This window comes from Apium graveolens, chromosome 10, assembly GCF_009905375.1.
Source record: "Apium graveolens cultivar Ventura chromosome 10, ASM990537v1, whole genome shotgun sequence".
In the NCBI taxonomy this organism is placed as follows: Eukaryota; Viridiplantae; Streptophyta; class Magnoliopsida; order Apiales; family Apiaceae; genus Apium; species Apium graveolens.
The window spans coordinates 180,957,899-180,971,211 of record NC_133656.1 but is presented as its reverse complement, the minus strand read 5'-3'; the positions used below and the strand labels follow the sequence as shown (position 1 = coordinate 180,971,211).

At 30.0% G+C, this 13,313-nt stretch overlaps 1 protein-coding gene across 4 annotated transcripts; it reads right to left on the bottom strand.

Moving 5' to 3' along the window:
- Window positions 1-6,687: 6,687 nt before the first annotated feature.
- LOC141693075 (mitogen-activated protein kinase kinase kinase NPK1-like) lies at window positions 6,688-10,375 on the bottom strand. Of its 4 annotated transcripts, XM_074498079.1 has the most exons (7): window positions 9,018-9,119; window positions 8,888-8,943; window positions 8,624-8,705; window positions 8,407-8,507; window positions 7,839-7,878; window positions 7,615-7,682; window positions 6,688-7,217 (listed from the first exon to the last, which is right to left on the bottom strand). In XM_074498079.1, exons 3-6 carry the CDS (start codon window positions 8,663-8,665, stop codon window positions 7,635-7,637), a joined length of 231 nt encoding a protein of 76 aa, XP_074354180.1. In that variant the 5' UTR covers window positions 8,666-8,705; window positions 8,888-8,943; window positions 9,018-9,119; the 3' UTR covers window positions 6,688-7,217; window positions 7,615-7,634. The 4 variants fall into 4 exon arrangements, 3 of the variants coding, with proteins under 3 accessions (XP_074354180.1, XP_074354178.1, XP_074354179.1); XR_012563002.1 differs by lacking the exons at window positions 8,888-8,943; window positions 9,018-9,119 and adding an exon at window positions 9,161-10,375 and having other exon boundaries at window positions 7,839-7,905; XM_074498077.1 differs by lacking the exons at window positions 8,888-8,943; window positions 9,018-9,119 and adding an exon at window positions 9,161-10,375.
- Between the last annotated feature and the right edge of the window lie 2,938 nt (window positions 10,376-13,313).

Genomic DNA, 13,313 nt, shown 5'->3' with positions numbered 1-13,313 from the left:
CTTGGTATTCTATTGGCTATTTAAACCAACTATTCATTTCAGCCAATACATCTTCCATTTTCTCACAAACTCACTCTTTTTACATACTCATAAAAAACATGGTTCATTTCAACTTGTTCCTGAACTATGATATTTTCAATATCGAGTTGAGTTGTGATGATTGGCGATAGAAGTGGCATGTAACTGTCATTCCTGAAGAGATCTGGAACTCAGTTCCACAAGAGGTTCACACGAACCTCTTATTTTTTTATATGGACTATCATTTCCATTGTGATCGTCTGGAAGAGGAAAGGAGAGAAGCTCTCTGTCAGCAAGAACGGATCATCCATCTTGCAGTGCTCTTCGTCAGCAGCAGAAGGAGCTAGTCGTTAGGTCTTCTTAGACTAGGACTAAGGCTGTTGATGTTAAGAATTCTTAGCATAGGAATATATTGTAATTTTTGCATGTAATTGATAGATTTCATGAAATGTACTTATCTGATATATTAATGAAATTTACTTTAAATTGCAAGATTTGGTCCTTGTTTCTCAAATTATGTGACTGTGCATGTTTTAATTGCAATTTGTTAATCTTTACTTCATCATTTTTAACTTTATCCTATGATGAATGTTTTGATTTAATAATGGTCAATAATAAATTTTGATGGTTTGAGGAAACAATTGAAGCACGGGTTCATTCATCTGAACCTACCTTTAACAGAGTTGAGGCTATTGAGAAAGCTCAGGAGAAACAACAAGCTCAGATTAATAAAGTACTAAAGAATCAAGCTTCTCAACAAGTTCAACTAAATGAAATCCAATCTTCAGTGGAATTACTTTTCTCTCTCCTATTACCTGATGATGCCAAAAAGGGGGAGAAAGTGATTAAGTCCAAATGCAAATCTGATTTAGCACTGAAGAAAAAGGATGATGGAAATGATGACCAGGGAAACTCTGAAAGGGGTAGAGGTCATGGACAAGGCAAATGCTTTTCATCCAGGAAAGCAGGAACTTCTACACAGAGATCAAGTTCTGATGCTGATAGAAGAAAAAGTTCTGACAAGCAAGTTCTAACTAATCCTTATGTTCTGATACAGGGTGAAAGTCAAGAATCACATAAGTTTATACAGACACTGAAGCTTAAGGGGAAGGAAACAACAGTATACTATCAAGACCCCAAGTTACAGAAGCTGGATGAAGAAATTTCAAAAAGACTATTTCTCAAAGACAATCCAAGAATGAACTTTGAAAGTCTGAAGAAAGAAGAAGCCAGACTTAAAGCAGAAAATGACAAATTCAAGTCTAAAGCTTCTATTACTGCAAAGAAACCTCCAAAGCCTAAGGGCATTGTGATTAAAGAGAAGACAAATTCTGAGGCAACCAAATCCGAATCCAAAGCCAAATAACAAGTAGAGGTAGATCCAAGATTCAAGGGCAAAGCAAGATGAACCTGTAAAGGTTTATATGCCAATTATGGATCTGGAAGTAAATTCTGATGAAGATACTAGTCTGATTTTGAAGAAGAAGAATATTCAAACAACCTCTGACAGAGCTCATGTTGTTCAAGATCAGGACTTAGTAAATTCTGATATTATAATGAAGCAAGCAACCTCTAACAGAGCTCAAGTTGTCTTGATATCAGAAGATAAAGAAAAGGAAACCTCTGACATTGCTCATGTTAAACCTTCAAAAATTCTACTACATGGGTTTACTAAAGCTCAATAATCTACTCAACCTTTGAAGACTATATCAAGTGGATTTGAAGCAAGAGTTATTCGAAGAAAGGAAGCTAGAGACAAATCAGGATTGGGTAGTTCTAAAGAAAATAGAGTAAATAATACTACCTCTGATCCAACTTCTTTGAGTGAACCAGGAGTAAGAACAACTCCTGAAAGACTGAATCAACTGGAGTCTGTACAAATGGTTTACTACTCTGTGCTAAAAGAAGATACCATGCTATACTTCATGACAGATGGGAGGGTATTCCAGATTAGAAAGAATGCTATTCGTTTGAAGTACTTTGAAGAATTGCAACATGTGCTATTTCTACTTCAAGTGAAAAATAGGTCAACAGATGGTGCTGCCAGTTACTTAAAATCTGATATTCAAAGGCAGAAGAAACTTTACTCTGTAAAGTCTGACAGACCATACTATCCTAAGTACAGAGCTCGCAATGGTGATATAGTTGAGATGAAGCCTAATACCGCCAAAATCATCACTACATTTCTTGGTATTAAATGTCTTGAATTCAATCTAGAGTCTGATAAAGCCTATGTCATCAGACTGGATCAGGATATAAGGAAAGCAAAAATAAATGATCTCAGGGCTGCTATCTTTCAAACAGGTGAAGATACAGTTGAACTTAAAGATGCAAAAACGAGGATGCAAAATGAACTTGAATATGCTGAGAGAAGTCTGTTGAAGAACTATCTCAGAACAACTCCTGACATTAAAGAGATTACACACTGAAGCCAAGTCAAGAACTACAGCTGATAAATTTTGAAGGATATACAGGCTAAAGCTGATATCAGACTTTAAGGATGGTAAAAGCTACAAGTACTGTGAGTTGTAGTTACTTAGTCAAATTCTCATATGTATTTGTACTTAATATTTTTGACATCATCAAATATCTATTGAACTTGTATATTATGCTAATTTACAAGTTGGGGGAGATTGTTAGATATATTTGTGATGTCATGTCTAATAGTGATTTGTGTTTAGTTTTCAGATCTTAACTAACAGGATAAATCAAGACTTAACTGGAAATCAATACTTATACTGAAGTCAGAACTTAAGATATCAGAACTTAAGTTATCAGAACTTAAGATATCAGAAGATATTTATCAGGAGATAATATCAGGACTTAAGAAGACATTCAGATAAGGAAGACGGCTGATTGAAGGAAAGAAGATTAAGGCAAACACAAGAAGAGATATGCATGGAGAAGAATTCTATGAAGAATAGAATACTTGGAGGAAAAGATAACTAATTGATATATTTTAGGATGCAGACTTGTGTTCTATATCGATTAGAAGTTTATCTTGTAACTGTGTGTCTATATAAACACAGCATTGGGTTTACACTGTAAGTGTTATCATAATCGAGAATATTATTTATTGTAACCCTAACAGCTCTCGTGATATTTGTTCATCACTGAGAGAGAACGGTTCCATTGTAATACTGTTTTATTAATAAGATTATTTTGTGTTTCATATTTGTGTTCTTAATTCGATTTGATTGTAGTATACACTGTATTCAACCCCCTTCTACAGTGTGTGTGTGACCTAACATAAGCAAAATTTATACTTTAACCAATTTTATGTTTATGATAACATATTTATTTAATCATATAATTTTGTAAAAGTATATTATATTACATTAAAATACTAAATTAAATAAAAAAGATATTTTTTTAACCTCAAAAATTGAAAAAATAAATAAGTTATAATCCGAAAATATCTGAACCGAATTTAATACGAACATAATTTTTTTTATTGTAGGTAACCCGCAGCCGCTACCCTTCGGTTCGCACTGGATAAACCCTACGGGCTCACGCAATAGCTTGCAAACCACGTGAACCAAGGTAAACCGCATTTAAGGGACAAAATCTGACTCAGGAGGCATAATAATAAATTCTCCTCCTGTGGGATTCGAACATGTGACCAAGAGTATATTTATCCCCTTTTTAACCAACTGAGCCAACCCTTGCGGGCTCCGAACAAAATTTTGTCTGATCTTAATCCAAATTTTATCCGATTTTAATCTGAATTAGACCCAAACCGAATCACATCCGATCCGATCTGAATGGTCTTCAAATATATCATAATCCAAAAGTAGATCCGACCTGGAATTGATCCAATCAGAAATTGATCTGATCTGAAACTGAACCGGTTATCCGAATTGCCAGGTCTAGTTATGATGCGTTAAAATAGTTTGATACATAATTGTATATTATTCTTTTCTAACCGGACTTTATATCATAAATAAATAATTCTAAATTAATATTATATTTGTTAAATTATTATTTTTTATTTTTTAGTGTACTTATTTTACCAAAATAGAAGGTAAAATAAAAAATATTTATGTTCAATTTTTTTTAAAAATGATATCAAAAATTTATATAAAATCAACAATGGGTATCAAATTTATAATGAATTTTAAAATTTTTTATTAATTTTTTTGTGACACAAAAAAATTGTTTTAAAAAAAGAAAAAGAAATCACTGTTTTCGCAATAATTCATTGTGGAAGCATATAGTTCCGCAATGAATCATTGCAGAAGGAGAGAAAACTTTTTATAATTCGCACGTCACTGGCGCGTTGGTTGGTTATAAAATTGAATACTCCTTCCACAATGATTCATTGTGGAAGTATTAAATGCATTTTCAACAACTTCCTTCCGCAATAAATCATTGTGAAAGGAGCATTAAATGCATTTTCACCAACCTTCTTTTTCGAATTTTTAAATTTAAATTACAAAAAATTGAAAATAATATAAATTTGGTCAAAAAAATTACACTATTTATTTTCTTAAAAAGTAAATTTGTACATTTTTTCTGAAATTTTTTGAAAATATTTTTTTATTTTTCCTTTTTTATTACTTAATTATAAGTTTCATATTTAAATTACTTCAAAAATCATAAAAAATAAAATTAACATAAATTTAGTCAAAAAATTACAATATTTTTTTTCTTAAAATTTTTATTTTCCTACATTTCTTCTGGAATTTTTTTAAAATATTTTAATTTTCCTTTTTATCACTTAATTCGAACTTTTCAAATTTAATTACTTTAAAAATCATAAAAAATTGAAAATAATATAAATTTACTCGTGGAAGGAAAATAACAAGAAATTGCCTCTACAATCGTTTTAATTGCTTGAAATTATCTCGGTTATACCTATTTTGAGTTTTAATTGAATTAAATCAGTTAACTACCGAAAATAAAATTTATCAGTTTTTGTCTTCCACAATGAATCATTGAGGAAGGTCCTTCGGCAATGATTCATTGCGGAAGGGTTGGTTGGCTGTGAAATAAACCCCAACCAACCATGCTTGGGGAAGAGAACCCTATTAAAAATTAGGTGGCATTCATGTGCCAGTTATCCATGTAGCTGTGAAAGTCTAGTTTATGACTTTGTGTTATATAACAGTTCATTATTGAATTATTTCTGAATGAAAAAAATTTCTCGATCTCAACCTTTTCAAGTTGGCAATGATGATATGGTAGCTAGTGTATATATACACTATACAGTTGTGACTCGCGCGGATGAAGAGAGATTCATATATGCACTTTGAGAGTAGAAAAATGTATTAGAGCATCTCCGACCACGTTAACTATATGTATTAGCTAAAATATAATAAAATATTGATTATCTAAATTATACATTACCAAAAAGGTGTTTTTCTCCCACCATGTTAGCTATAACTGTTAGCTATACTTGAAAAACAATATTTTACTACTTTTTTCAAATTCAAATTTATAACGGCAATATTACAACAGACATATTCTAACAGCTATGTTCTAACAGCTCTATTATAACAGCTCTATTTCATTTTTTTATATAAATAGACCATGTAATTGGGAACAAAAGAACACATAAAATTATATTCATTTTTCGTTATAAAATTCAATTAAAATGGCAAACTTTACGCGAATTATTAACGAGATAATGCAGGCGGAAGAAGAAAAAGTTGAAGCAATGATGATGATGGTCGGTGTTGTTCACCTTCATCGCAGACGTCAAAGAGAAAATTTGGTCGCACGTCATGGTGGATCTATAATGAACCACCATGTCATTGATCGCAATAGAGAAGAAGGGCACAATAGATTATATCATGATTATTTTTCAGTTACTCCCACATATACAGAAGCACAATTCCGTCAAAGATTCCGGATGAGTCGATCATTATTCTTACGAATTGAAGAAGCAATTACAGTTCATGATAATTATTTTACTTAAAGATTGATGTTGTGAGGTATACCGTCAAAGGGCATGAGTATAATATGGGATATTATCTTGCCAATGGTATATATCCTTCTTGGCCAAATTTTGTCAAAACTATTTCAAAACCTCAAGGTAACAAAAAAAATTATTTTGCAAATGCACAAGAATCTGTTAGAAAAGATGTTGAAAGGGCATTTGGAGTGTTGCAATCTCGAATTATTATGATTCGTGGACCATCACGATTTTGGGATGTGGGCACATACTACACCAAAAACAGCCTGTTGTAACAAAAAAAATGCTACAACAGGTCCCTTTTAACGTTACTAAAGGCCAAAAACAGCCTAAGATAACATAAAATTTAAGTTAGTTTTTTCGGTGATAGCTTAGGGTACCTAATCTAACATAAACGTCGCCTATTGTAACATGGCCTTTTCTGTTACCCTAGGCCCTAAGGTAACAGAAACAGTCCAAATGTAACGTAAAACGTATGTTACATTAGAGAGACACAGAATTTTCAAAATGACATGGAATGCCAAGGTGGCATGCTGATGTGGCATGCAATGTGGCATGCTGATGTGGCAGTGTGGGACCCACATTGGTGACGTGGCATGTAGTGGCGTGGCATGTGGGTCCCACTTTTATGGTGTATTTGAAGAACATATGGTAACACTTTTAGTAGTAAATGTAACATTTGTAAGGAATCTACTGAACCTTTACATTGTCTACGGTAACAGTTTATGAAGCAAATGTAACAATTTGACAAATAAGAAATTGAAAATGTGCTATTGATATTTAAGCAACCCCAAAACAAACATTCTCCCAAAACATCCAACCATCCGACAACCATCCTACTAAAACATCCAACCCCCTATTAAAACATCCAACATCCAACAAAAGTTAAACTACATAAACAAAAATTAAACTAGTTCACGACTTAATAGATAGCGTTATACGCTTATAAACTTGAAAAACACTGGTACTAGAAGCTGCTGCGACTATTTATTGGTGTACCATCATCATTGTCACTTGTAGCAATCACACACTAGTCCTATATATCATTTTTTATATCGGGGTTGGCTTCTGCAAGTCTTTATAATGAAGAGTGAAATAGTGCAACTTTTACACGATGATTCCTTTAAATACCAAGTAAGCCCCTGCGATCAGTAATACCTGAAGCAAGACCAATGGAGCAATTGCTTTGGATTTGATGTTTGTGCTCATGTTTGCTAGATTTAAAATAACCTCCCTGGCTATAACTTACGCGATCAAAACTCTAACAGAACATCCACATATCCTGAAAGAATTAATAGTAAGTAATGAAAATTTGTCAAAAGAAGATTACCTATGTAAATTAACATCATCACAAGAAACACATTGAGATATTTTACAAAAAATGTACAGGATGAACATGATGCAATACTAAGTAAAAGGAAGAACTTGGATGATAAACTGACATGGAAAGAATAAAATCAATGAAGTTTACATTTCAGGTGAGCACGAATAATAACTAGTGTATAATTCTTTTAGTTTTAAGAGATAAATTCACTAATAGATTTGTCATGCTCAAGTTTTAAGGCAAGTAGATTATTTTCAGTGAATTTTTAATATTTGTATAAGAAAATATAGCTTAATAATAATTATAAAATAAATATAACTCAATAATAAAGAATTGGTACTAATACAGGGCATACCATTCCTGCTGGTTGGGCAGTCATGCTCTGTCCTCCAGCGGTGCATTTGAACGCGTTAAAATATGGAACTGCATTAGAATACATGATTGATACTGTTAAGAATCAGACTTGTGCCTGTTTAGAATATCTGACCAGGAAGGAAAATTTAAACTAATGCGGGGGAATAGTAGTTGTGGTCACTGGTCAATTCATTTGGCCAATTGAGCAAGTAAACTCGAAAGAACCTGTAATAAGTTTGATGTAGTAAGCCTCAAGTCTGGTTCCCTATTTAGTTTTCAGAAAGAAAGATGTCTGAGAGAAGAAATTACAAAAACATATATAAATATATTAATCAAATTGATCAACATCAACCGCATTTCACAACACATATAGTAAATTCATCCACGGGTCAAGTCTGAGTTTTGAGATCTCCCAAAACAAAAAATAGCATCTACTAAATGTGACAAAGAACTGATAAAGCTTTTTTTTTAATTTGAAAAGAAGGTTAAAGCAAGAAAGAATTTATCTGCACAGTGGACAGGATATGATTTTGGCAGTACAGTACTTTTCTTCTTTTTTATTTTCTGATTTGCAAACATACATGAGGGGTCCTCAACTTCAAGAAGATTTATTTTGAATAAAACTAACATAGTTATGTCCAAATGATATAGGAAAAAAATGTTTATCCTCTCCGGTGATTATTTGCCCCTGATAAAGTGGATGACTTAATGCAGTATTTCAAAATTAGATACTAGCATCAACATAACAGATTATGTACGCGAACAAATAAAAGTTATAAATTTATGGACATACTTGTTTAGACATTTTAACAAAAAATCCTTAGCCTCGGTCGATAGATGATCTGGAATAGGTGGATGAAATTTCGTTGTCCATATATGGAATAGAGCAGCAACCTGATATGAACATCAAAGCTTAGCATATAAGCAAGTTGGATAACACTAGTTTAGTTCCTAGATACAAATCAATAAGACAACATGTGATTAGTAGTATCTCTACCCTGCATATATACCTCTTGATAATGCTCACTCCAAGGAGGTTTTCCAGTAGCCATCTCAATAACAGTACACCCTACACTCCATATGTCGGCAGAGCTGCACACACACATACACACATGAGTAAAATCCGTCAAAAAAAGATGGATTACAACACTATCATGTCAATAAGTAAAGAAAAGAACAAGAATAATTCAATACGCACATTATAGAATGTCAATGTTCAACTAAGAAATCGAGATTAAATGAGATATGGAAACATGGAGGAATCATGACCATACTTGACTGATATTGGACACTATAAGGACCTTTCTAAAGCATTTAAACCCTGAAACACCTATATAAAATGTGTTATTCATCATTAGGGTTTAGCATATGAGGTTGTTGAATGACAAAAAAGATTTTCTTTACCTGTCCTCAAATGATAAGTGAAAGGCACCTCAAGTAAAGATACTTTACATGTCCTTAAACATTCACCAGCATAGAGTATGCACTAGCATCTCTCAAACATGTGTAATAATGAGACGTTTTATAGAAGGGATGTGTGGGTGTACCTGCTGCAATATAATTTTTTTATTTACATTATCCTTTTCAGTATGGATTTCACTGGTAGACAAATCTAACATCAACTACTCATGATGACAACCAATTAATCTAGCAGCCATTGATAATGCTGCAAAACAAAAACGTAAAGGCTATAAGAAATCAAAAAAAGCAACAACGTGATGCAAAGAACTCAACTGGAGGTAAAGATTAGAAGATGGCTAATGTCCTTTCTATGTCATATTCAATACAAAGCTCAAAAAGGGAACGATTCTATACACATAGTACCCGTTGGTGACTTCGATACCTTTCCAACATATAAATCAAAACACATGTGTGTAAGACCAGATACAATTGACGATGCCAATTTAAACTATTGTCCAATGGTACCATAAAATTACATAGAGGCATGGTATGTGCTTTAACAGGCTACAACCTACAAGTAACCCTAAACATACATGACATAACTTAAACAACAATAAATAAACAAATTAAAGAGTACATAACTATACACAAAATCAATCTCAAGATACAAAACCAATAATTGGAGCCGATAATAAAAGACACCTGATTACATACTTTACATATATGATGACAATATATCAAACATGTAGTGGACATATGAATAGAAAATAAAAACATAATTATTAAAGCAACATTCATAAACTAGTTAATAATCAACATCCATAATAGAGAACATTAATAAAAATAAAAGATGCAATTACAACCAGTTTACTAATACTGTTAAAAATAAACATTCATGAGATACAAATCTGACGATCTAACTATGCTTTCAGGCAGCAAAGAACCAGCGGATGGCAAAGAAATCTCCATATGCATACTACTAGAAATTCTAGAGGTATATCAAACCCAAATGAAGAAAACCTGAAATTAGAGAGATATTAGATGAAGTTTAATGAATTATATGTAAGTAATTGAACCCTAACTGAAGTTTCGAAGAATCAGATTTCTAATTAAAGAACAGAAGCCACAAGCCCAATTCAATTGAGCCCTAATTAGAAATGTAAATTCTTAAATATTATGGTGGAGAGATTGGAAGCGGTGGAGAGACAGAGTGACAGTTGTGGTGAGAGAGATTATCCAGAGAGAGTTACTGAGAGAAAGAGTCGAGACAAAGAGGGGTATTCACAATGAAAAGAGGTAAGAGTACATATAGTGAGGCGTGCATCTGAAAATTTCAAACTGGATTGAAAATTTGGGCGGTCTAAAATTTGCCCGCTTGAGCCCAGTTTTTGATAACCCAGGAGTTTTATGATTCACATTATTTATACTTCAATTTTTTTACTAGAAAAACTTAGATAAATATTTTTTTTTAAAATATTATTGATTTGTATTTCATGACCTTTTACAATTCGTACATTTATAGTTTTTAATAATTTTTGTTTCGATAACTTATATATATCAGTGCTTATACCAAAATGAATAGAATTTATTCTATTTTTAAAATTTCATTACTTTTAAAATTTCCTATTATAAATTTTAAAAATTTCATTCCTTTAAAATTTTATATTTCAAAATTTTATTATATAACCAATTCGTATATCATCATGTATCTTATATATTCAATTTACAATTCACCTTAAATTCTTGTAAAATTAACTTAATCAAAAATTCATTTTAATAAAAAATAATTACTTATATATATTTTACCTCAAATATGATTCGTATATTTAAAATAGTTCATGTTATATATTTTTAGAAGTTATATATGAGTGTTTATATTAAAATTCTTGTAAAATTAATTTATAGCAATATTTAAGCTTAAAAATATTATATTTATATTTTGAACTCTAAGCTAACACTTTTACAAATATGTTGCGAGATGCAATACTTCTCTTCTATATATAATAGGAGAACAAGGGGTTAATATTATGAGATTAAAAAGTCTCATTGAAAAGACTAAATTACCCTTATTTTTAATATTTATATAAATATGTAGTTTGTGGGAATTGAACTCAAAATATTTCATTCACCTATACAATCTCATACCACTACACCATATTGTCACATGTGATTTTTGTCATACACATAATATGTAACTGTGCTAAATTAATATTTTAATTAACTTGAAAGGTAGTTACTTGAATTCCGCAAAAAAAGATAGTTACTTAATATTTGAATAGTTAATTTTTAAAAAATGAATTCCAGATATAAAGTTAGGCATAGTAAATAAATGGATTATTATTTTATTTATTAATTATTTTTTAGTTTGAAAATATATCTCATATATTTTTAACATATCATTTATTATAAAAAGTAATTAAAATGTACATATAATTTTTTTTTTCAAAAATATTGAAAATAGAATCCTTATATATAAATAATCTATATTGGTATTACATATTTAGATAAGTTCAAATTATAATGAGTCAATGCATTTTAGTTTATTTCGAATTTGAAATCAGAACTTAGCCTATTGTTAAAAAAATACTTGAAATTTGACTACATGACCCGGCCGAAAAACATCGTCACATTCGACGTTTAGTAAATTTAAATTACAAGCTCGACGAGAATATCTTACCAATAACGTGAAATATTTTAATATCTTATGTTAATATAAATTAATATGTTTGAGTTCTTTATAGATCAAATCAATTGATTATTTGTAATAAAATTACTAACTTCACTGGTAGCGCTTTATTATTTTTGGGACGTGTCCCGATTTTAAAAATACTCGAAATTTAGTATGAGATCTCACGATATTTGTTAAAACTACGATGATATATTAAATCAATTTTTTTTTCAGATTTCACTTTTAAAAAAACTAGCTTTTTAAAAAGAATTCTTTTAGATAAGCAATATTCATTAATCAAGATAATGTTTTACACATATTTTGCATTATTTTAATATTTTGAATTATTCGAATAAAAGTTATATATATATTATAGCATTTAATTTAATGTGTTTTATACTATTTAAAAAATATATATATTATTCAATAAATTGAAGGAATTAACCAGTTCAACTGATATTTATAAAACTTTATCGAATTAAAAAGTATTTATTTTAGGAGAATAGTATACAATGTTGTCAAATTATTATATGAAGAAATATTAGAGTTGTAATAAAATAAACTTAAAAACAGTTTAAATAACGATATACTTACAATTATTCCTTCGAATTCTTGGGAAAAAAAATCATGAATATCAATAATAAATCTTTACAATTTATAATTTAATTTTATGTTACAACCATGGTTGATATTTGATTGCGTAAAAATAGATATGGATTATTTTTCAGTGATATTGTGAATATCATATATAAATTATTGCAATTTATTTATTACATAATTTTAATTTTTGAATAATTATAAATGCATGTTATTTAAGTAATTAATTGCCTCATTATATGTTAATAATAATTATAAATGTACATAAAACAGATATATAACATATAAATAATTATAACCATCGCAATTTACTAAGAAATATAATATATGATAATTTACATGCTAACACACACATATAAATTAATCTTACTTTGTCAAGAGTAGTTTAAATAAAAAACTAACATTTTTCCATACATGCATACGTTGAATTTCAAAAACTAACATTTTTCATTAAAATCAACTTTTATGTTAACAGTAGTGTAAATTTTATATTATTGTATATTATGATTGCAAGTCATTATGACTTCAGTTATGCATTTTTTTATCTTTTTAAATTGAGTAAGTTAATTGTAAGTTAACAGTGAACTGAGTAATAATATAGACAAGTACATATAGTTTATTTAAATAAAATTCAAAATTTTTGGTCAACTCTGTATTCAACATATACGTTAATTTTTAGTTTTTTCTTTGTAAACATAGTAACGACATTCTAAAGATTAATTTTAATCATTTCGTTTTAAACGTACACCGACTATCATGTTTATATTCATTCATTATATACAAATTATACAACACAAACAAAAAATATATATATTTTGCTTAATACAACACAATCAACTTGTATTTGATATACGTTATACATTGTACAATATTTACAAATAATAAAACTACTCAAAACATTATAATTGCATGATATATAAAAAAACTCTAGAAAATGGCACGGGTTATTATGCTAGTTATAACTAATGTAACATCGGGTTTTTGGCTAAGGTAACATAAAAAATATAATGTTACATTAGAGCATCAGAAGCATG

What these genes read in the sequence shown, in the direction of transcription:
- LOC141693075 (XM_074498077.1), bottom strand. Translation starts at nt 8,665, where the DNA reads ATGGCTACTGGAAAACCTCCTTGGAGTGAGCATTATCAAGAG. An exon ending in GGAGTGAGCATTATCAAGAG is followed by an intron (nt 8,508 to 8,623) that starts GTATATATGCAG and finishes TGTTCATATCAG; the next exon opens with GTTGCTGCTCTATTCCATAT. An exon ending in TTGTTAAAATGTCTAAACAA is followed by an intron (nt 7,879 to 8,406) that starts GTATGTCCATAA and finishes AAAACTAAATAG; the next exon opens with GGAACCAGACTTGAGGCTTA.